The sequence below is a fragment of the Centruroides vittatus genome, unplaced genomic scaffold (assembly GCF_030686945.1).
Source record: "Centruroides vittatus isolate TY-2023 unplaced genomic scaffold, ASM3068694v2 contig_1078, whole genome shotgun sequence".
Taxonomy (NCBI): domain Eukaryota; kingdom Metazoa; phylum Arthropoda; class Arachnida; order Scorpiones; family Buthidae; genus Centruroides; species Centruroides vittatus.
In genome coordinates, this window is record NW_027120693.1 from 111,613 (window position 1) to 133,000 (window position 21,388).

General features: G+C 29.9%; 1 protein-coding gene across 2 annotated transcripts in view; it reads right to left on the bottom strand.

Annotated features, from left to right (window-relative positions):
• LOC136973927 (E3 ubiquitin-protein ligase SHPRH) overlaps nucleotides 1-21,388 on the bottom strand; it is a 64,643-nt gene that overhangs the window by 16,024 nt on the left and 27,231 nt on the right. Inside the window, exons 9-19 of one of the 2 annotated variants that reach the window (XM_067268697.1) lie at nucleotides 15,430-15,593; nucleotides 13,334-13,507; nucleotides 12,582-12,664; nucleotides 9,693-9,787; nucleotides 8,953-9,604; nucleotides 8,402-8,575; nucleotides 7,910-8,106; nucleotides 6,915-6,985; nucleotides 4,624-4,767; nucleotides 1,813-1,914; nucleotides 1,053-1,124 (exon numbers count right to left, since the gene is read on the bottom strand). In XM_067268697.1, coding sequence (XP_067124798.1) covers nucleotides 1,053-1,124; nucleotides 1,813-1,914; nucleotides 4,624-4,767; nucleotides 6,915-6,985; nucleotides 7,910-8,106; nucleotides 8,402-8,575; nucleotides 8,953-9,604; nucleotides 9,693-9,787; nucleotides 12,582-12,664; nucleotides 13,334-13,507; nucleotides 15,430-15,593 — 1,928 coding nt within the window. Of the gene's footprint in view, nucleotides 1-1,052; nucleotides 1,125-1,812; nucleotides 1,915-4,623; nucleotides 4,768-6,914; nucleotides 6,986-7,909; nucleotides 8,107-8,401; nucleotides 8,576-8,952; nucleotides 9,605-9,692; nucleotides 9,788-12,581; nucleotides 12,665-13,333; nucleotides 13,508-15,429; nucleotides 15,594-21,388 lie in introns of those variants that run through there. The other variant, XR_010880572.1, reaches the window with a different exon arrangement.

The following is a 21,388-nucleotide window of genomic DNA, read 5'->3' on the forward strand; positions in this document are numbered from 1 at the left end:
ACAACCGCTCCGGGATATAAAGTCGGACTCTTTACGCATGTGTTGCTTCTACCAGCTAAACCGTGATGCTGGTGCTCTGTAAAGCGCATGTGCCAATGCCTATAATCTGGCTGCTTGGAAGTTGACAGGCAGGTGGCTAACAGCTCACAACCGCTCCGGGATATAAAGTCGGACTCTTTACGCGTGTGTCGCTTCTACCAGCTAAACTGGGTGAGGTTGGTGCACTGTAAACCGCACGTGCTAATGCCTATATAATCTGGCTGATTAGAAACTGACCCGGTTTCGACATTCCTTCCGCCACTGAATTATTCGAATATACAATAGCAATGTTATCGTTTTTTTTCACATGTAGTATAGAAATTTGTAAAAGATACATAATGCAGTTATAATAAAATATTAATTTTAATTAATTCAAAGTACGTTAAAATATGAAAATTTATATTTTATAAAATACAAGGGAAGGTCATTGGAAGGTGAAAGCGGCGCTTCCATCGCTTCCAATGACGGCACGCCACTGATGTGTTGCTTATAAACTATAAATTCTTTTTTGAAAGTTGATGTCAGTGAAGATGAATGAATATTAAAAAATTTTTTTAAATTAAAATTGTATTTTTTAATGTCATTAAACATTAATGTAAATGTTATTGCATATTCCTTCATTCTAAAGATATATTTTTTTACCCATTTTCCCCAGGCCAAAATAAAGATGCACCTTACATTTGCAATCTAAGACAACCAGAAATCATTGTAAGTAAACTACATGGCAAGTTATGCACCAATAATAAGCATTTTTGGCCATACTTTGAACCGTTGCATTAATTTAAATGAGCACTTTGACTTCCTGTAGCAAGCACTCTCTTTTAACGTTTAAAATGTGCATTTCATCAATGTTACAATGCAGTGTTAAAAGTTATTGTGCATTCAGAAGAGCATGGAAATAGATATTGGAATATTTTGTGGCATTTGTACTATCTTTCTAACTTGTTGCTTTATAATGTTTAGAAATGTATGTAACACATTTCTGTGTTACATACATTTCTAAACATACCCACCTGAATTCCCAAAACGTGACGACAGACGGGACACGTGTCAGGATTTGATCCACCCTTGCATCCAAAATCAGCCTGAAAAACACATAACATAGGTAAATAACAATAAAATGTTAGATCATAAAAACAAATATATATTCATTTTTTAAAGTATTAACTGTTTGAAATAAGAATTATCAATAACAACAACATTTTATGCCTCGAGGACATTATTCAAATATAGTAATTCATTAGTGTGGTAGGCCACGATCATTTTTATACTAATTTATGGCCATTGTTTTAGACAATATGCAAATGCTACGGTCTTTCTAAACATTCTGGATAATTTTATGTTATAGCAGTACTTCGCAAAAAAGTCTCTATTCTAATCAATGAATAATAAAAAATAATTCTCTATTTCTTTAACAAAAATCTGCTTTACCAAGCACTTAAGCTTCACTTGTCTATCTTTACTGTAATTGATAGCTTGCAAAATGATGTAAAATCTTGCAATGTCAATTTGTGATTTCAATGACTTTGAAATCACAAGCTCAATTATGCACTAGCCAGAAAGCTATCTTATAGATGCACAATACAAGGAAAAGTATACATTGTAAAGAACTGTATACTTTATTAAATGATTAAGTTTGTTTCTGTAAGGTAAACGGTGACTATGTTTATTCAAAATTTACTTTTAGCCTAATATGCTAATACACAATTAATCTTCGGTAACTTTAAAAATCACAATATCTAAAAATTTGACTATAATAAAATAAAATCTTACCTTTGCTAAATTTTGTAAGTAAAATAATTGTCCCAATTTCTTTCTCAAGTCGCTTTTAGAGACGGCTAATTCGCTCATCAATTTTAAGCGAGTGAATTCTACCTAGACCGACAGAAATTTAAATGTTATAATAATCTGTCATTGTGGAAAATCTATTTATTAAAAACAATAAAAATATAAGATGATATAATTTAATAATACATTAGATGCTCTTCCCGAGCTATTCAAAGAAACTAAAAAAAATTAATGGTTAATAATCTCTTCTATTAATAATAAAGGACCAGTGAAAGAATTGAAGTGATTGTTTTATTTTTTAAATTACTCTCCTTTTAGGGTTTTGGTTGTTTTATATACATTTTTTAGATAACTGATCGATCCCTCTGTCAGATATAACTAGAAAATTAATGGTTTTTGAAAGTTTATACAGAAAAAATCATTCACTAAATAAATAATATAAATAAAAACAATTATTATATTTAACTTTTAAAGTCATTAAAATAAGAAATTTTTTAACTTTGCACGTCAACCTTCATTACAACAGAATGACAAGAACTGTGGTGTCCGACAATGCCGACTGCGCATTTTATCCAAGGATGCACTTGATCAACTATAAAATGAATCTTACATATGATTCAATAAGAGAGATGATCTCTATTATGATAAATATAAGAGAAACACAGTTAATACATCCAAACAGAAAAATTTATGTTCCCTCTTGAAAGTAGTGCATTTGTTGTTAGTTGTATTGACAAATAGTAGTAGTCAAAACAGCATTTGTAATTCAATTCTCATCAATCAATTCTTAACTAATGATTTAATTTTTATATGGAATATGTAACTTCAAAAAAGAGTGCACAAATTATTGTAGGTTTTCATTCTCTCTCTTAACTGTTTAATCACTATTTTCATATAAGAAAATACATCTTGATTTTGCCTCAAAATACATGTTTATGAAAAAAAATCAAGATATTTTTAAAAATTTCATCGGTAATTGGCTGAGAAGTTTTTATGCATTTACCACTGGATATTAAATTGGATTTCATATAAAAAGTGGTGGTATTTGATCCATTGTAAGTCGAAGAGTACACGTGTGTTATAACTTTTATACTTTAAAAAACTTTATTAAAGTATATACAACAGATATGTTCCTTTAATTAACTCTGTGTACTGTTAGTCCCTCTGGATCCCTTTCTGCAGGTCCTCATTTGACTGGTTCCCCAGTTTTCCTTTGGGTTGTTTAATTGTCACGACACAGAAGAGGAATATTGCTAAATTTAGAAATTAAACTGGAATCATTTGTTAATTACTCGAACGAGATATAATCCTGTATCATTTATTTTTCAAAAAGTTTCTTACAGTTACAAATAAATAAAAATATATGTTTCATATTTAAGTAATATAATCTGAAATATCTTCAATATTTACTGTTGTCAACTGCTCTAACCACCTTTAAACTTGATACAGTTCAAATATTTGAACCCTATTACCAAGGCAGCATGTAGCCTGTAAAATTTTGTTTTGATATCTTTATTTTCAAACCAATTCATTGAAAAAAGGAAAGTTCTTTCTAAAAGAGTTTGCCATTACCATGAAAATGTAACAAACAGTTTCTCACTTTATGGAAGAAGATATTCCAAAATTAACATTGTATGATAGACTTTCAAGATATAAGAGATGCAGATATGCTAAATGTAAAAAAATTTCTGGTTGTACAATTTCTAAGCAGAACAAGAACATGGAGAAGCGAGCAAAGCAACCGATTGCAAAAATCCCAAATATGTTGGTACCGAAATCTGAAATGGCTATTTGTGGAACATCAAAAAGTTATTTACACCTAATAAAAGTGGAGAAGTTGGGATTTAAGAGCTACATAAGAAAGCGTGCACCACTTTATAATGAGAATCAAAAATCAAACAAAAATGGTTTGTCAAAACATCATTGAAACAATAGCACCGTTAACGTCTAAAATTCTTGTACTTTTTAATCTCTTAAATCAACAAACATAGAACTTATCATACAGGAATATAACACATTCTTATACGATAAGTACAACAATTGAATAGGACAAGAAGCTTTGAGCACATCTAAAATTCTTGTCCTTAATGATGAAATCTACCTAGCAGCCGATCTGAACAACACATCTGAGAGAAATTACTATCACTGCTGTGAAAAATTTTCCATTTTGGATGGAAAAAGATTTGAGCCAAAGAAGAAATTTTTTAGAAAATACATAGTGTGACAAGCTATTGATGAAAATTAAATATATCAGAATCATACATCTTGGAAGGAACTACGAATGAAGAAAGATATTCAAAAGAGTATAAAGAACAGGCCGATTCTGTTCATTGCTGGATGCAATGTCTTGTTTTCGTGTGGCATGGCTACTTCACATTAACTCATCTGCTGTTTCTTTGATATAAAGGTCGAAAACATCATTTTAGATTTGTTTGAAAATCAGTTTAAAAAGAGAAGAATGTGACAAATGTCGAGTTGATTTGAAAAGTTTTGAGTTTTATGTAAATAAAAACATTCAAAAAGATCCCAAGCTACCAAAAACAAGAATTTGGAAAGTACTGACAAATAAGATTTCTGAAGAGTGGCACAAGCATATTTAAGAACACGAGAAAGTGTCTTAGATTAATTGAGAGAAACAGGTATACAAATACCTTTTTTTAACCTGTACATAAAATTCGATTGAATTTAGTTTGTTAGTTTTAAAAAAATTTTTAACCTAAAACTATTCTGGCTATATATTCGGTAGCATATCGCTATCACAGATTAATTATAAATTAATAAATCTTTAAAAATTACCTCTTCTTTTTCTAAAATGTAAGGTACCGGTATCTCCGGTTGTGGCTCGTTATTGTATCTTACTCTAAATCGCAATGTGGCCATGTCTAATTCGTCTATTGCCGACGCGTGATCTCTGATTTGCATCCATACGGCTCTTAACGCCTGCAAGACGTTAAAATGATTAATAATGAGTACGTTAATAAATTTAAAGCAAAATAATTATTATAAAAGTAAATGACTATTTATAGATTTGTGAAAAATAATTAAATATTTCTCTTTATCTGACTCTGTATTAGATTCTGTAAAATAAGAGAACCTTTATATAATTTTATTTTTGTCTTTTTGTTTGAAGAACAATTTGAGGAATTTCTCCTCATTGTCATCAGTTAACTATCTCATTTATTAATGAAAAAAAATTAATTTCATCTGAATTTTTTAAAACTATGCAAATTAATTATCATAAAAATATATTACCATATTTCCTTGAATAAACTCCCAGTTGAAAAGAATGGTAAACACATTGAAGTACTGCACTGTATGGGGTAACATAGTTTAAAGTGGCAGGTGAGAAGCTTAGTTTAACTAGAATTTACCTCTTCAAGTTGTCTAGAGTAAGACAGCATTTTCTATTCCAAGGTTCACAAGAACATTTTGGAAATAAAATTATATATGTTGTCAAAAATTGAGCATAGGAAACTTGCGTTTGAGTTCACAAGTCTGGAGCTTATTGAACAAGGATTAATTAGAAACACTTGGGTTGGAATGGTGAGTTTGAACCAGATGATAGTCAAGATCAAGCCTGGCCAATCTGCAGCCTGCGGGCTGCATATGGCCCATCACCTTAAATTGTGAGGCCTGCTAACCGAAATTATATATTTATTAAAACTTTTGTTTGCCGTTACGTGTGTACCAAAACAATTAAATAAATGAAAATTTGCCTGTGTCATTGTTATAATGCGCAAGTGCTAGTACGAACTCTTGGTATAACAATAAAATCTTACTCATTTTGTATTTGTTTTACATTTTTAAAAGCATGTTTGCCTAAATTGTGGCCCACTGTAATGTTACGCGTGATCAAAGTGGACCATGAAACAATTTGGGTTGGCCAGGACTGGTCAAGATTCTGATTCCGACAACATTGAAACAGATACGAATGACAATGTAACAACCAAATTGAAAGACGCTGGATCAGATTAACTATGAAAACAATAATTACTTCAAACGTTATTGATTGTATTTATAGGGTACAGCTAGAAATGGTTTTGATAGTTTGGAAAATGTACGAGTAATTGAAATATTTCTTTCAATTTTTACTCGCTTGCAAAGTATTAAACCATAACTTTGAAAAAAATCCGGAATTTCAAATAAACCATGGGGATAATCAAGGGAATATAGAATTACAACAAATAATACTTTAGTTTTGACATTTCTTTTGTGAATTTAATAATTTGTAAGCAATTATTTTATTGTGATGTCGTCACAATGCCAGGCTGCAATTTTTAATCATATTTTTAATTTATTTAATTTAAAATATATGTTCTCCACCTCAAATTAATAGTCTCTTGGCCCCATACATCATACTTTTCCTGTTAGCAATGAAGTCATACTGGCCATCTAACTCATTTCAGGAAAAAATATTTGAATTAAAATAACGTGACTTCCAGTGCACACTGGAAGTTTGTATATAGTTAATTAGGGCCTCCTGCTCTAAGTTTTCCATATCTGTTCTCAATTTTTGTCTATCTAATTCTTTTTTGAGATTAAGGAAGGGCAGACAGATGACGATGGGAATTATAGCTGTACAATTTTTTCAAATTTCAAAGCCCAATTAATCATGCAAGTACTTTCAAGTTTAACTGTTTGTCATAAGCATAATATATAATCCTATTGCATTCCTAATGATAAAAACTGACCATTGAAACAAAAAGTTCTTTGCAACTGCCGAAACTAGGTCTCGGCCTCGAACAACAGTTTTTTACTATCAGATTACTTGCTGCATTGTCAATATTTCTAATGAGTGACTTCAAAGAGAGGGATTGAATTCAATTCCCCTCTCAAACAATAAAAACTATCAATAATAATGAAACAAAGCATACCAATTTCAGACAGAGAAGAAGCAATGCTCCCTAATAAATTCCTAATGAGGAACTTGAAAGTAATCAATTCATGTTTTATAATTTTGTAAGTTTTATGCTCTACTAAGACATTTACTTTAATGTTTTAGAATTAATTCAGTTAATAATTTTCAAAAAAGAGTACAAAAATAAATGAAATAGTCATTTAGAACAGATTATTATAAATTTACTTACTCTAAATTCCTTTTTTAAAGCTTCAAATAATTTGATGTGAAGATTTCCATCTTGTATTATAACTCCTTTAACTTTAAAACATAGTTCAAATTTAATTAATATTTTAAAAAATAAATTAAAATAAATAATTAACAGTTTGAAATATTTTCTATAATTTACTCTCGTGTTGATTGTTGAAAACATATTCTTTCACAAGAAAATTTTTTTTAAGATATTTGTCTGAATATGATGGATTAATCAGTTATGTTCGTGATGATTTCATAGTCTTACCAATAACTTCCAATCTCTGATAGATTTGAGCCTCTGTAGTCTCTTTAAGAGTATAAATGGTTAAAAAAAAACCATTCATTTTCTATTTAATAAATTATCTTAGTATCTGTTTACATAGTATTTTGAGCTGCGAGATGGATGGGATCGCTTATTTTGACACAATTTGAATGCATAAATATTTTAATAGTTTCTTCAAGTGCTATTATAAACTACTAGAAATATAACTTTGCTTTACAAAATTTTCCATTTAAATATTTTAAAATTTGTTACAAGTGATCTTTACTCAAATTTTAATTCAGTGAAAATGTTCATCTAGAGGTGAGTAAAAATTCAAAGCTCTAGATCGAGCCATTTTACATGGAAAAAATTTCTTTACCATAATTTATAAGTTTATATTCATCTTTTGTTCTTTTTTGTATTTATAAACTTAATAATGCTTTAATATAGTATTTATATATATCATTATTCGTCGTTACATAACTCTGGATATCTTCTATTTCGAAGTTAAGACAATGGAGAAAATGTACACATTTTCAAGTCTATTTTTTAATCCATTTTTCACCAACCACAGAATATATCATTATTATTATTATATACTTTTTGAGGGTTTATTGTGGCGGTGGTACTTTCTGACCTGTAGATATTGCCAATGTAAAATTGAATAAATAATTTTATCTACTGTTTTATTTTGATATTCAACATATTTATAATTCTTAAATCCTTACCTCCATGACTTTTAGCAAAATTTAAGATCAATTTTAACATTAATTCGAGTTCACTGTCGGCCCAGGTACCTCTTCGGAGTGGTTTTAGTAGTGCGACATCACTCGTAGTAGGTTCTGATACGGCTACGTCTTCACTGAAGTAAAATAATTTCCCTTCATAATGATTGAATAATTCGTGAACTTGACAGTATATGCATCTAAAATTAAAGTTATAATAATAATTTTAGTTAAATAGCTACATTTTTGTGCACACACATAAATATATAAGTACAATGTTTAATGAAATGTAATATTACTTTATTTTAAACAGATAGTTAAGTTTATAAAATATGTAATACAAATTGTGATGTTACTATTTTAATTGTTAAATAATTCCTCAATTTTGTTAAAATTTAAGATTTTTGATGATAAATGCTACTGTAAATAATATTTAAAAAAAAATAAATGAATTATTAAAATGTACCTTAAAACTGTATTAAAATGTTGACATACTTTACTTTATTTTTTCCTACGGGACGTAAATGACAGTCGACGGCAGTGTTAAGATCTGTTGACGAAGGCGTTGCTGAGAGTTTCCTGACCGCAGACGAGAGTTTCTGATAAGAATTCTGCAGATCATCTAACATAGTTGCTATGATATATTGCATTCCATGCACATTATGAAATCTATTAAAGTATATTAATAAGTTAGTGTTTATACGTAATTAATATCCAGATAATTCTAAGAGGTCAAATTATAGTCATATCTAAGAATTTAAGAATTATTAAATATGACTTTTTTGAAAGAATATATACAAAATCTGAAAATAAAGGATATGTAGATTTATTTAATATTTAGAGAGAGAAAAATACATAATTATATGCTATTGAAAACAAAAAACTGCTATTTGAAATCTTTACAGCCACTCAAATAATAAGAAAAATAAATGGATAAATAAATTTGGTAAGGATTTCTTAAATCAAGTAAAGATGTAGAAAGTTGTGCTAGATTCAAACTGATCTTTACATTAAGGAAGGCCTTATAAAGTAAATTAAACACTTACTTATGAACTGCCGATAACATTCCAGCAGTCCTGTTTTCAAGAAGATCATCTTTCACTTTCTGTACTAACAAGTCATCTTCATTAAGCATTACACTATGTCTAATAGCTTGATCCCACCAAGGTTCCTTCTGACATACAAATTGAGAACGAATTTCTTTTGCATTAGAAGTAGCCTGGGTTAATTGTTCTTGAGCACTGGTAACTTGAGACAAACATTTACTTAAATACAAAGAGCGTAATTTTGATGCCTGCTGTAAAAGATTATCATCGTTTAAAGTCCGGCCGACCCCGGGAGGAGGATTAAATTTAGGTTTATTTACAGATGATTCGGTCGAACCATTACTATAATTTTCTATATTTAAATTATTCTCGAAATCTTGATTTTGCAACTTGTCATTTCCATTGCTGAAATCAAATTGTTTGTTAATGTTGTGAGAAGTCTTTTCTTTTTCTTCGACTTCTGTGGCGTTTTGTATAGTCTGATCGGACTTTCGTCCTTCCAGTATTTCGGCCAAATTATGAAGCGTATGCAATTGCTGAAGCTTATCGGTTTTAATATGAGTCGAGTGATCTTCGACGGACTTCAGCACTTCTCGATATTTTTCTACCGCTTCGACATATTCTTCTCTTATTATGTGAATACCGGCCAAACCTGGAAAATATTTTAATAGTTAATACTTTTTCTCTACATTTATATACAGTTTAAATTTGATATTAGTTACCATACAAGACTATTTTACCATTTAATGCTGCTATTGATTGTCTATGAGCTTCTTCACATTCAATCTTCACTTTCTTTATTAAAGAAGTCAGAATTTCTTCCATGGTTAGTGTGCTATTAATAATAATGATAATTATTATAAAATATCTTTGCTTTTTGGCACATAATCTGATTCTTATAATTAATTAATTACAAAATCTGATAAATACTTGTAAATTTTTGCAGAATTTTATCAGAAAATTTTGTAGTTATTATTTACTTTTATAATGCAATAATAATAATTAATGTATTAAAAAATAGTAAAAATTATCATCAAAGTTTGTTGAATTCTAACCAAAATTCTGGTCTTTATATTAGTGTAAAGTAGTCAAATATCCGAGTATTTTTACTTTATTAATAACGATAAAAGTACTTGCATGCATAAAACTGCATTTACATACCACTAATACTACATTACTCTGAATTTAAGATATGCCGAGACCTTAACACGTTTACGGCATCAGTAGATAAACGTTCAGGCAGCTGCTGTGTGTTACGAGTCATCCATGACTCGTAGTCTATTTTAATACAGGGCGGCAAGAGTCACCCATGCTTTGTACTATTAAATTAATATATTTTATTGCACATAATAAAATAATATCAATACATCAAGTATGATGTTTGTAAAATAATGTTATCAAAATGTATGCACTGCCTCACGAAAAAAAAAGCAATTATGTCTGTTGCCCTAACTAGACATGTCCATACAAGTCACACATGCCTCGTAATGTCATGAACGTGTTAAAAAAGGATTTCTCAGAAAAAAATTGTATTCACTTCTAAATGTAAATCAATCTAAAAGAACTTGTTAAAGAAAACTGAAATGCCACTTCCTTCATTTAAAAAAGAAAATAGATTAAACTATAATCGTGAATGAGTAGCCTCAAATGAAAGGTCAACTTTAATAGAAAAAACACTTGTGTTCCTGAGGTGTGTGAAAGGAAGTAATGAAGATGTTATAGCTTTATAGTTTCTACTATTTTTTAAATATTAATTTTGTCCTGTACAATGTGTTAATTAATATATTTTTGCTATTTTATAATTGTACCATCACCCTGAAAATTTTAAAAATGTTTTTTACATATTACAGTGTATGATTAGCCTCAAATAAAAGATTGACTTTACTGGAAAAACAGTTGTGTTCCCAAGATGTGAGAAAAGACACATTGAAGACATTTATAGTTTCTTTTATTTTTTTAAATATTAAAAACTACTTATGCTATGATCGGTTTGTATAATAAGATCAAATTATTTTGGTTTTGATTAAACTTAATTATATGAGTGTTATCTAACACTTTTTGGCCATGCTTATTTACAAAGACAGACTAGGTCAGAATGTGGTCATCATATACAAGGGAAGGTTGAGAACTATACATTTCATTAAAAAGAGGCATTGCGTCATTTTATAGTGATCACCTTCCTGTTAAATGTACTGAAGGACTTTTTTCTACAAAATTCTTTGTTTTAAAAAATTTTATTTTTTAAATGTCATGATTAATGTTAAATCTAATAAGAAGCAGTGATTGCTGAGTTGTCTAGTTTGTTGTTTGTATATTTCAATGTACGGAAAGTTGCAGTTTCAAGCATCGTTACAACTTTCTTTTTTCTATTTTTTCTTCACATGTATCCTTCATGTTTCTCCACATGGAGAAACGTGAAGGATTGAGATTGAAGAAATACCTTTATAGATTGTGCAAGTTTTAAACTGAACATCCATCATTTTTATTAACTAATTATTATGCACACTTGTACATAATACTAAAAATTTTGTGGACAGAAGTAGCCCTTTTGTTTTGAAAAGTGTACAGTTTAAGATTGGTAGAATAATAATTGTCTTGTTTACAAATAAATGACCCTCTTGCTATAATTTGAAAGAGTGTTTGCAGAAAACTGTTAGCAGCAAGTCATTCATGTAGGAAAGTCAAAGAGGAATGATCATTTTGCCAGTGGAGATGTAAAATTTCTAGATAATCAAAGCAATACTGTAAAAATTCATACTGTCAATATTGTCAAAATTCATAATGTACTGGGAAACAAGTTTGTCGTTAAAAGATGAAGATGGTACTAAAAAATTTATATATTTACAGAATTCTTTTTTTAAAGGTTATTAAAACAGTATTTATGTAAGTATGCTTATCAGTATTTTGATACTTTAACTTATTTCGAAATCATTGTACAGTACAATGTTATTCTCAGTAAATGATAATTAATCCATTTTCTGTAATAAAATTAATTCAAAAACCAATTACAATGGACCCCCAATATAACGCGCATGTCGGGCGGGAAACAACACCCGCGCTATAAGGTGAACCGCGTTATACCGAGCGGCACGGTTTAACACGATTCACCTCTTTACTTTAGCAATAATGTCAAGCTTTTCTTTTACTCATCATGCATACAATAATTAAACACTATTCAAAATACATTCAGGAACTCAATACATACACAATTACTCAATACGCAGTAACAATAAAATGCGCTACTCACTAACACTGCACGGACCTGTATAAATGTGTTTCAGCTTATTGCGTCGCGAACATCGCCCATGCTATAACCGAGTGTGTGGTATAGTGAGCAGCGTTATAACAAAGGTCCACTGTACTTAAGATGGAGCAGTTTAAGAGTTTTAAACTCATTAGGTAGGTTAATATTAATCATTTATACAATCTATAGAGATATTTAAGTGGACAAATGTAATAAATACACATGGGAAAAAATAGAAAAAAGCAATATAAAACTGATAAAATAAAATAACTGATTTTTATAAATAGATCAAAGTGTAATCTTGCAAAGTATCGTGTAGACAAACAATGAGTCTCTAATGTAATTATCATTGTATTGAAATTATTTAAGTTTAAACGAGTTTTACCTTTTCTGAATTGGAAGAAATTCTCCTCGCACTGCCTGTGGATGGCAGCAAGCTTGTCTTAATCTTCGAAGAGGGTATAACAACTGAAATGTATTATAACTGTTAGACATGCAATACTTAAAAATCAAATAGGAATTAATTTATGTTAAAAATCCTATTTATAGAATTTAAAAAATGTAATCGTCATGAAAGAATTAATGAAAATTAAATTAACAAGCTTTGATGTAGATATTTAAGCTAACAAGCTTTTCTATTCATAATTATTACTTCAGTGAAGGCTATAGCTCTCCGACATTAATTATTTTAATAAAAACGGAAGAACAAATGAAATATTTATCTTTTTATATATATATTTTAATGCTGAATTTTATCTATGTTATCTTAATAATTTCATGAGACAATTTAATCATATATAAATAATACACCAAACTTAAAAATAATTTGCTAGATACTTAAGCATGGGAGTTATAGCCCATAGAACTTCAATGATAAAATTATCTTTGAAGTTCTATGGGCTATAAGTCTCATATATTTTAAAATCAATTATTGAAATTACAATTACTCAATACTTAACATTTAATTATTAACAATAGAATTAATATAGCCCAATATAATCCAGCAATTGTTTGGCTTTAATCTAACAGTCAAGTTTAGGGCAAAAAGAGTCAAGAAAAGTCAAAATATAATTAATTGTTTAAAATGATATGCCAAAAATCTCATGTTTCATGCACATATACATTCGAACAAATTACCTGCATCGACGAATGCCTGTCCAGCGAAGATAATTTTATATCTAAGTTACGAAATTTGTTAATTTTTCTCATTGCTTCCTGTGAACATTCTTGGTGTTGTCTAAAGTAGAAATGGTCTTCGACCGGAGAAAATGATAACCAATGAACCTTTACCTCCTGTTCCGGAATTCCAAGCTAAAACAGCATATAAAAATTATATTATAAATAAATTATTAAATATAAAGAATAAGTTAGCAGCATAATCTACAATTATTTTACATCTACACTTCTTATTGTATAATCTGCATTTAAAATTATTACATGATAAGTTACAATTCAGTGATAATTAGACTTCAAGAATATTTTACAAGTAAACAATATTAATGCTTAATTCTGATTATTTGATAAGCATTATCCTAAATTCCTATCATGTTAGGATTAAGTACCGACAATCTATTAATCCTTAACAACTTATTTTGTTAATCCTACTAATATAAACTTTAAAAACTATAAAACAGAGAAGAAATATATTATTTTTTAAAAATAATTTCTATTTTAAAACCATCCTTTAAGCATACAACAACACTATAAATCCATAAAATTATAGAATCAGTAAAAAAAACACAGAGGTAAGAATTGTGCTTTCTTCCAGGGCCCTATAATCAACCGCAAATGGTCCTTAAATGAAAATCATTTTTCTTTATGTATTGAGATTTCCCAAAAGTAAAAATCAGATGTTCGAAGACTCTAGAAAGAACGTCACTTGGCATTTGTATAAGCGCATTTTGCAGTTGGTGTAATGGCTTACGACAAGATGATGTTAAGCAACAGAATTTTAAAAGATGCTTAGTTTAATAGTAAATTTCATTTCATTTTAATGTGTAACATCTGAAGATCATTTGAGCTATCAGTATAATTTCCGACATGCTAAACAATAACGTTTTAATAGCGCATCATAGTAAATTTTGTCACAATGATGTAGTCTGTAATGTAATTTTTGTGTTTAAATAAGCGTCTCTTTAAAATATATTTAAAAGAATTTTAGAAAGCTGTAATCAATCAAATGATTGCAGTAATTAATTGGGCTATTAATATGCTATAATTAATATTTAGTAAATAAGTAATTTGGTAAATTTAAATACATCTGAAAGCAAAGGCTTGTTTGGGGTCTGGATGGTGTAATTGGCAAGCACACCGCACAGTAAGCGGAAGTTGCAGGTTCAAGCCCCGCTCTGGGCTAGTTCTTTTCTTCCAGAACGTTCTAAATTATTTAATAAATTATTGTAATTATTAATTTAGATAAGAGATGGTGCCTAATGCCTACCTCTAGTACCAAATTACCTAGTTTCTAAATATTAATTATAGCATATTAATAGCCCAATTAATTATGGTGATCATTTGGCTTAGTATCGATACGTCGAGTTTCGGAAAGTTGACATTTATAATAAAGGAAAAACGCCAATACTAATTTTTAAATCTTATTTCTTGCAAAAATTAATTGAATTCTTACATTAATTCAGAAATCTATATTAAAAAAATGTGCACCAGATTTAATACACAATTCTTGAAAATACTTTGAAATGATGGATTATTATTACAGATGCAGTTTTAAACAGAGAATGAACATAAATCTTCATTATTTAAATTATAATATTCAAGCATTTAATAGTAGCTAATTCTCAACTAAAAGTCTAATATGAAAGAATAAGATTTAAAACTTTGATAAAAACATCCAAGATAATGAAAAAATAGAATAAACTGCAATATAAATTAAAAGCGTCTTTGCATTTTGTCCATTTTCACACCTGAGGAGCGTATCAATCTTGTGGAAGTGTTGAACTTTATTACGAATCTCTTGTCCGCCTCAATGCGCAAAACTTGTTTTAAGAAAAAGGCACAATTGTACCCTTTGACACGAACACAATTGTAAAAATATAAATCTACAATGCAAATCAAATAAATACAAATATATATTAGAGCAGAATCATAAAATTCTATGCTAATACGGCATGTTTGAATACGTTCGATCCAAGATTTTAATCTGGCAATGGCTACAAATCAGTCAAAAAAAAATTTTTAATGAGAATTTTTATAATTATTCAATATGAAGAGCTTACTTGATCGATTACGTCCTTCTTTGCCGTTCTCCAAAAATAATTGTTTAATACTTCGTACAGAGGTTGAAATTCACCGTGACAGTAAGGATTAAGAACGATCTCTTTCCACCACGTTTTTACACAAAATGGATTTACGCCCAGAAATAACAAAAGACCAAATAGATCTAAAAACAACAACAAAAAAAGAAACATTTTTAACTTACGGGAACAAAAAGAGATATAGATTTTATTAAAAATATAACATTTCTTTGATTTTATTAAATATCATATATCGTATCAAAAAAATGTTTTATTTTTAAATAGTTTTAGCTGCAAAAATAAAATAATTTACCATGTACAAATCATTAATGCTTTGACTTCCAAGATCAGTGTTTTTAAACCTTTTTCTCGTTGCAGATTGATAAAATTATGGATAATTTTACACGGACAAGCAATTATATGTGACTATGAGTTATGCTTATTTATTACACTTATACTTGCTTATTGCAAGAAACTACATGTAAGAGAGTATATACAAGGGTAATCCCAAAAGTAAGGTCGCCTAATTTTTTAAATACAAAGAGACGTTTATACAAAAATAAGGTTCATATCATTTTAAAGCTTGAACATTTATCTATTTTTCTACATAATCGCCATTTCGGTCGATGAATTTTTGTATGCGCCGTGGCAATTTTTGTATGCCCATGTCGTACCAGTTTGCCGCCATGTTGTGTTAAACCGATTGAAATTCATTGCCAATTGATGGAAGTGTGTGGCGAGTCGTGTACAGATGTCAAAAACATCTTCAAGTGGTATAGGGAGTTTGTAGTTGATCGTACTGAAATTCACGATGAAGAAAGAAGCGGAAGATCGTTAATTTCTGACGAGACAGTCACAAAAGTTGAGCAAACCATGCGTGAAGATTGGCGAATCACCCTGGATGATCTCTGCATTTTGGTTATTGGGCTTTCCCCAAGCACAATTTATAGGATTTTAATGGAAAAGTTGCAATATCGGAAGGTGTGCGCAAGATGGGACCCGTGACGTGGTGGCGAGCAGGTATGACATGGGCATACAAAAACTGCTACAATGCCTACAAAAATGCATCGATCGAAATGGTGATTATGTAGAAAAATAGATAAAAGTTTTAAGCTTTAAAATGATATGAACTTTATTTTCGTATGAATGTTTCTTTGTATTTAAAAAAATAGGAGACCTTACTTTTGGAATTACCCTCGTACATTAACTCTAGATTACACTCAAACCTGTTTTTGTGCGGTCATTTTTTGTGCAATTTTTTATTTGTGCGATTTGTTTTGTGTGATTTTTTGTGTGCGGTATATGAATTTCAATCAAATTGATATACTGCACAAAAATAATTGCACAAAACACATTGCACACATAAAAAATCGCACAAAAAAAGACCGCACAAAAACAGGTTTGAGTGTACTATGTAAATGTCACTCATAATCAACTGTACTGGTGTTAATATGGTCAAATATTTTCCTGTGGACCAGCAAAATTTTTTGCAGACCGATGGTTGAAAAACACTGATGTAGATTACAAAGTAACTACTTCATATTGTAATTTAGAGATTTTTTGATGATACTTTGTATCATCAAAAAAATCTGCAAACCCAAATATTGAACAATTTTGATGAATCAACAAGGTCCTTTATTTATTATTGACTATTTTTCCTGTGTTTAAAGTGTCCTTATATAAATGTTTGAATATACTCTTTGGATATATCTATCAATCCATCATCACTGTTCAAAACTTATACTTATTCGTGTAAAATTAGCATCTGCAAACTCTCATTCGAAATAATAACTCCATTGCCACGATAATTCGACTCAATTGATTCAATTTAAAAAACTCAACTGTTGATAACTGCATTAAGCACTTACTAATATGAAAATAATATAATGGATGATATAAGAAAATTATTAAGGCCAATAAAAGCATGAAAGTATACTTGCAACCTAATAGTATGCAGTTTGATAAAACGTGGCATTGCTTATGACGATTTCAATTCTGGTGTCGCTGTTTTTGGGTGCGAGTTTGGTTTTACACCTTTAATACTTTTGCTGCTTAGCCTCAACTTCAATGGTTTTCATATATGCAGGAATACCCGGACTTATAAAAACTTGGAGTTACGTGGTTCTTGATTTTTTTGTTTGGAAACACTACCACCCCCTATCTCCTGTTTTTCTCTTGCTGTGATACTCGAATGCATTTCGTGCAAACTCTACATACACGATTACGATTCTACAATTTACAAAAGTTAAGATTGTTTTGTTACATGTTTTCTAAACCCTGAAAAAAACTATGAAGTCCAAACAAATTAAATCTGATTCTCTTGCATCTAGTAAGAAAAGGAAAACTTAAACTTAACTTGTAAACTTAACATTATCAAGGATTTTGATAGTAGAATAAAAATTTGTAAATTGGCAAAGAAGTTTGAGCTATCGCAATCCACAGTAAGAACAATCATAAAAGATAAAGAAAGAATTCTCAATGAAAAATGCTCAATCCTTAAACTCAAGCATAATTCGTAAATATCATGATATTATTGCTGAGATGAAAACAATGCCAAAATTATGGTATGATAATCAGGTAAAAGTTAAGAATTGTCCAGTGAATCAGAACACTGTGTACTATCAAGCTAAGCTGATTTTTGAGAGGTTGAAAGTAGGGTTTTTCAAATGGGATCCCAGTTGTTTTTTTAACCCAGGAAATTTTTCTCATCCCGAGAAATCCCGCAAATTTCTTAAAAGTTCACTTTCTTCTTATTTTGTGTTAAGGTTGTGGAAATTTTGCAAATAGAAAATATAATTAATTCATAAACTGTCAGAATTCATTTGTATTTATTAATTTTATACCTACTTATTAGTTTTTTAATTTTTCCTCGTTATGGCATGTCACAAATGGTCAATAATCAATACGTAGCTTATTTGTGGCAGGACTCTGAAAATTCTTTACTTGTCAGAACCTGTAATTTCTGGAATAATTGTGCTTATGCTGTCTTAATTTTTAACCATGCCCAGTAGCTTGAATAACTGTGTAACGCCAGGTTGTGCAAATTGAGCAAGGATACAAACCAGTCCGAAGTCTGCAAGTATGAAGTTTTTCTTCATAAACCTGATTATTAAAGACAAACAAACTGCCAAATTATTTGGCTATAAGCTTGATGTTTCTATTAAAGCAGCCCAGGTAGACAAATCAAGAATACTAGAGAGCAAAAGAAGTACTACAATTTCGAAAATGAACTAGAAATCTTCCAGGCTACACGTGAAAAAACACATAGCATCTGTCTTAAATGCATTAAACATGATTCCACTCGCATCAATTGAATCGGAAAGGGCATTCTCGGTAGTGGGACTTTTCATTACTAAAATAAGAACCAGATCGAGTGATCGGAGTATCGACCATCTTTGCTTTTTAAAATATTATTATAAAAATTTACAATAATATTTTGTATTATGTTTTATTTAAAAAACGAAAATTACCTTTTAGTTAGAAGTTTGATCTAAGTTCATTGTTTTTTTAATTTTCAACTCAATTCAAAGGCATTTTTGTCATTGCTGTATGCAGTTTCCAGCAAACTTTAATAAATTTTTTCTATTCGTGAAAATTTCTATGTAATTCAAAGGTAATTTTTAATATGTATCCTACACAGCATTATTAATATGATTTTGGAAATTGTAGAACATATTAAATTACTTTAAAAAATGAAAAATAATTATATCATTTGATTTCAAGATATTTTGTATATCTTAAAAATAATTATTTATATCCCGGGATTTCCCGAAATCCTGGGAAACAGTTCACTTTTATCCCAGAATCCCGAGACAAGCAAAAGACCAGGAAATGAGAAACCCTCATTGAAAGAAGCTGGGGAGACGAGTAAAGATGAATACTTTGTAGCTAGTAATAGTTGGTTCAACCAATTTAAAACTCGCTGTAACTGGCACAGCATCGTGGAGAGTGGAGAGGAGGCAAGTGCTGATAAAGAAGTTGCGTCTTCTTTTCCTGAGACACTCAAGGCTGAGATAGAAGACGGTGACTATAGCAGTGAAACCATATTTAGTGTGGATGAGACTGGCCTGTTCTGGAAGAACATGCCTAAAAGAACTTTTATTGCAAGTGAAGAAAAAAATTTTCCAGGCTTTAAGGTTTCCAAAGACTGATCGACAGTGATCATTGGCAGGAATGCAGCTGGTAACTGCAAGTTAAAACCTCTCTTAATTTACCTTTCCAAAAACCCAAGAGCCTTAAAAAATGTATCTAAAATTAGCTTACCAGTGATTTGGAAGTCAAATTATAAAGCTTGGATGATAGCTTCTGTTTTTGAGGACTGGTTTGGTCACAAATTCATATACAAACTTGAATGTTATGCAAGTCTAAACAGATTCCATTTAAAGTGACGCTTCTCATTGACAATGCAGCCGGTCACTCTCCTGCCACCCTGATTGATTTCGACCCACATGTGAAAGTTGTGTTTTTGCCTCCAAACACAACCAGCTTGCTTTAACTGATAGATATAGGAGTCATCAAAACATTCAAGGCTTACTACATGAGGCATTCGTTTGCACATTTGAATGAAGCTAAGAGGCAAAATAGTGAGATATCTGTTAAAGACATTTGAAAACAATTCAGATGCCATAAGAATCATTGGAAAATCTTGGAATGAAATTTCCAAAAAGACATTGAATGATGTCTAGAAGAAACTTTGTCCATTTTTTTTTCAAAAATGAGATGGAAACAATGCCAGAAACTGATCATGTCGCTCATGTGATAGAAGTTGTTAATCTTGCCAGGCAATTAGATTTGGAAGTCAGTGGTGATGATGTCAACAAGCTGTTGGATTCAAATAGTCAGGAGATGACAATTGATGAGCTCATAGAAATGCGTCAGCAAAACAACACTGAAGTATCCGACACTTCAGACCCAGTTCCACCAGAAAAGCACACGACAATTGCAAGCTTGACAGAAGGTCTCAGCTCAATTGAAAAGGGTTTAAAAATTTTAGAAAACATAGACTCCAATGAATAACAAGTTATAGCTACAAAGCAAGGAATAAAAAAAAATTATTAGATTGCTATAAAGATATTCCATACGAAAAAAGAAGGCATTGTGTCGTCAGATGAATTTGTTAGATTTTATGAAGCCATTGACATCAAAATAATTTATGTAACACATTTATTTTTTTAATATTTTGTATTAATATGTATAAAGAACTGCAACTTTATTAAATATTTCTCTTCTAAACTAGTTTTTTTGTTAATCCTTGGTCACAATTAAACAAAATTTATATATATTTATATGCAAAGTTGTACCCCAACTTATGCGAATTTGACTTAAGTGATTTTCGTCTGACCCGCCTATCATGTAACTTTGAGGTATTACTGTATATGTATATCAAAAAATAGTCCTTTATATGGCCATTGAACTTCAATTAACTTAACCACTTAATGTTGAAGCTATTCATATCTTTATGACATCATACATGTATTAAAATGTTGTGTACAACAGGATATAACAATTACAAAAAAACATATTTCTTGTTAGACTGACTATACATACAAGATGAGTCCATATCATTCGATCCTTTCACATGCTATTGAGGCAATAACAGAGTCGACCTTTTATTGTAGGCTACTTGTCCGCCACTAAACACAAAAAAAGTTAAAAAGTCCTCTAGTGGTATGTATAGTTTAACAAGAAATATATTTTTTTGTAAATGTGAATACATACAACTGGCAATTTTTAAAAAAATAAAGGATATAATAACAGTGTTTATTAAGTCAAAGATTGGATATGCATATTTATATGATAAATGTAATTAAACCTGATTTGCAATTAAGTAAATGACACCAAATTTCTGGATTCTTAATAAGTGTATTGTCGTTCTAATATAAATTATTTAAGAAAATATCATTCCAAAATCCTCTGTAATATATTAAAGATCAACTGCCCA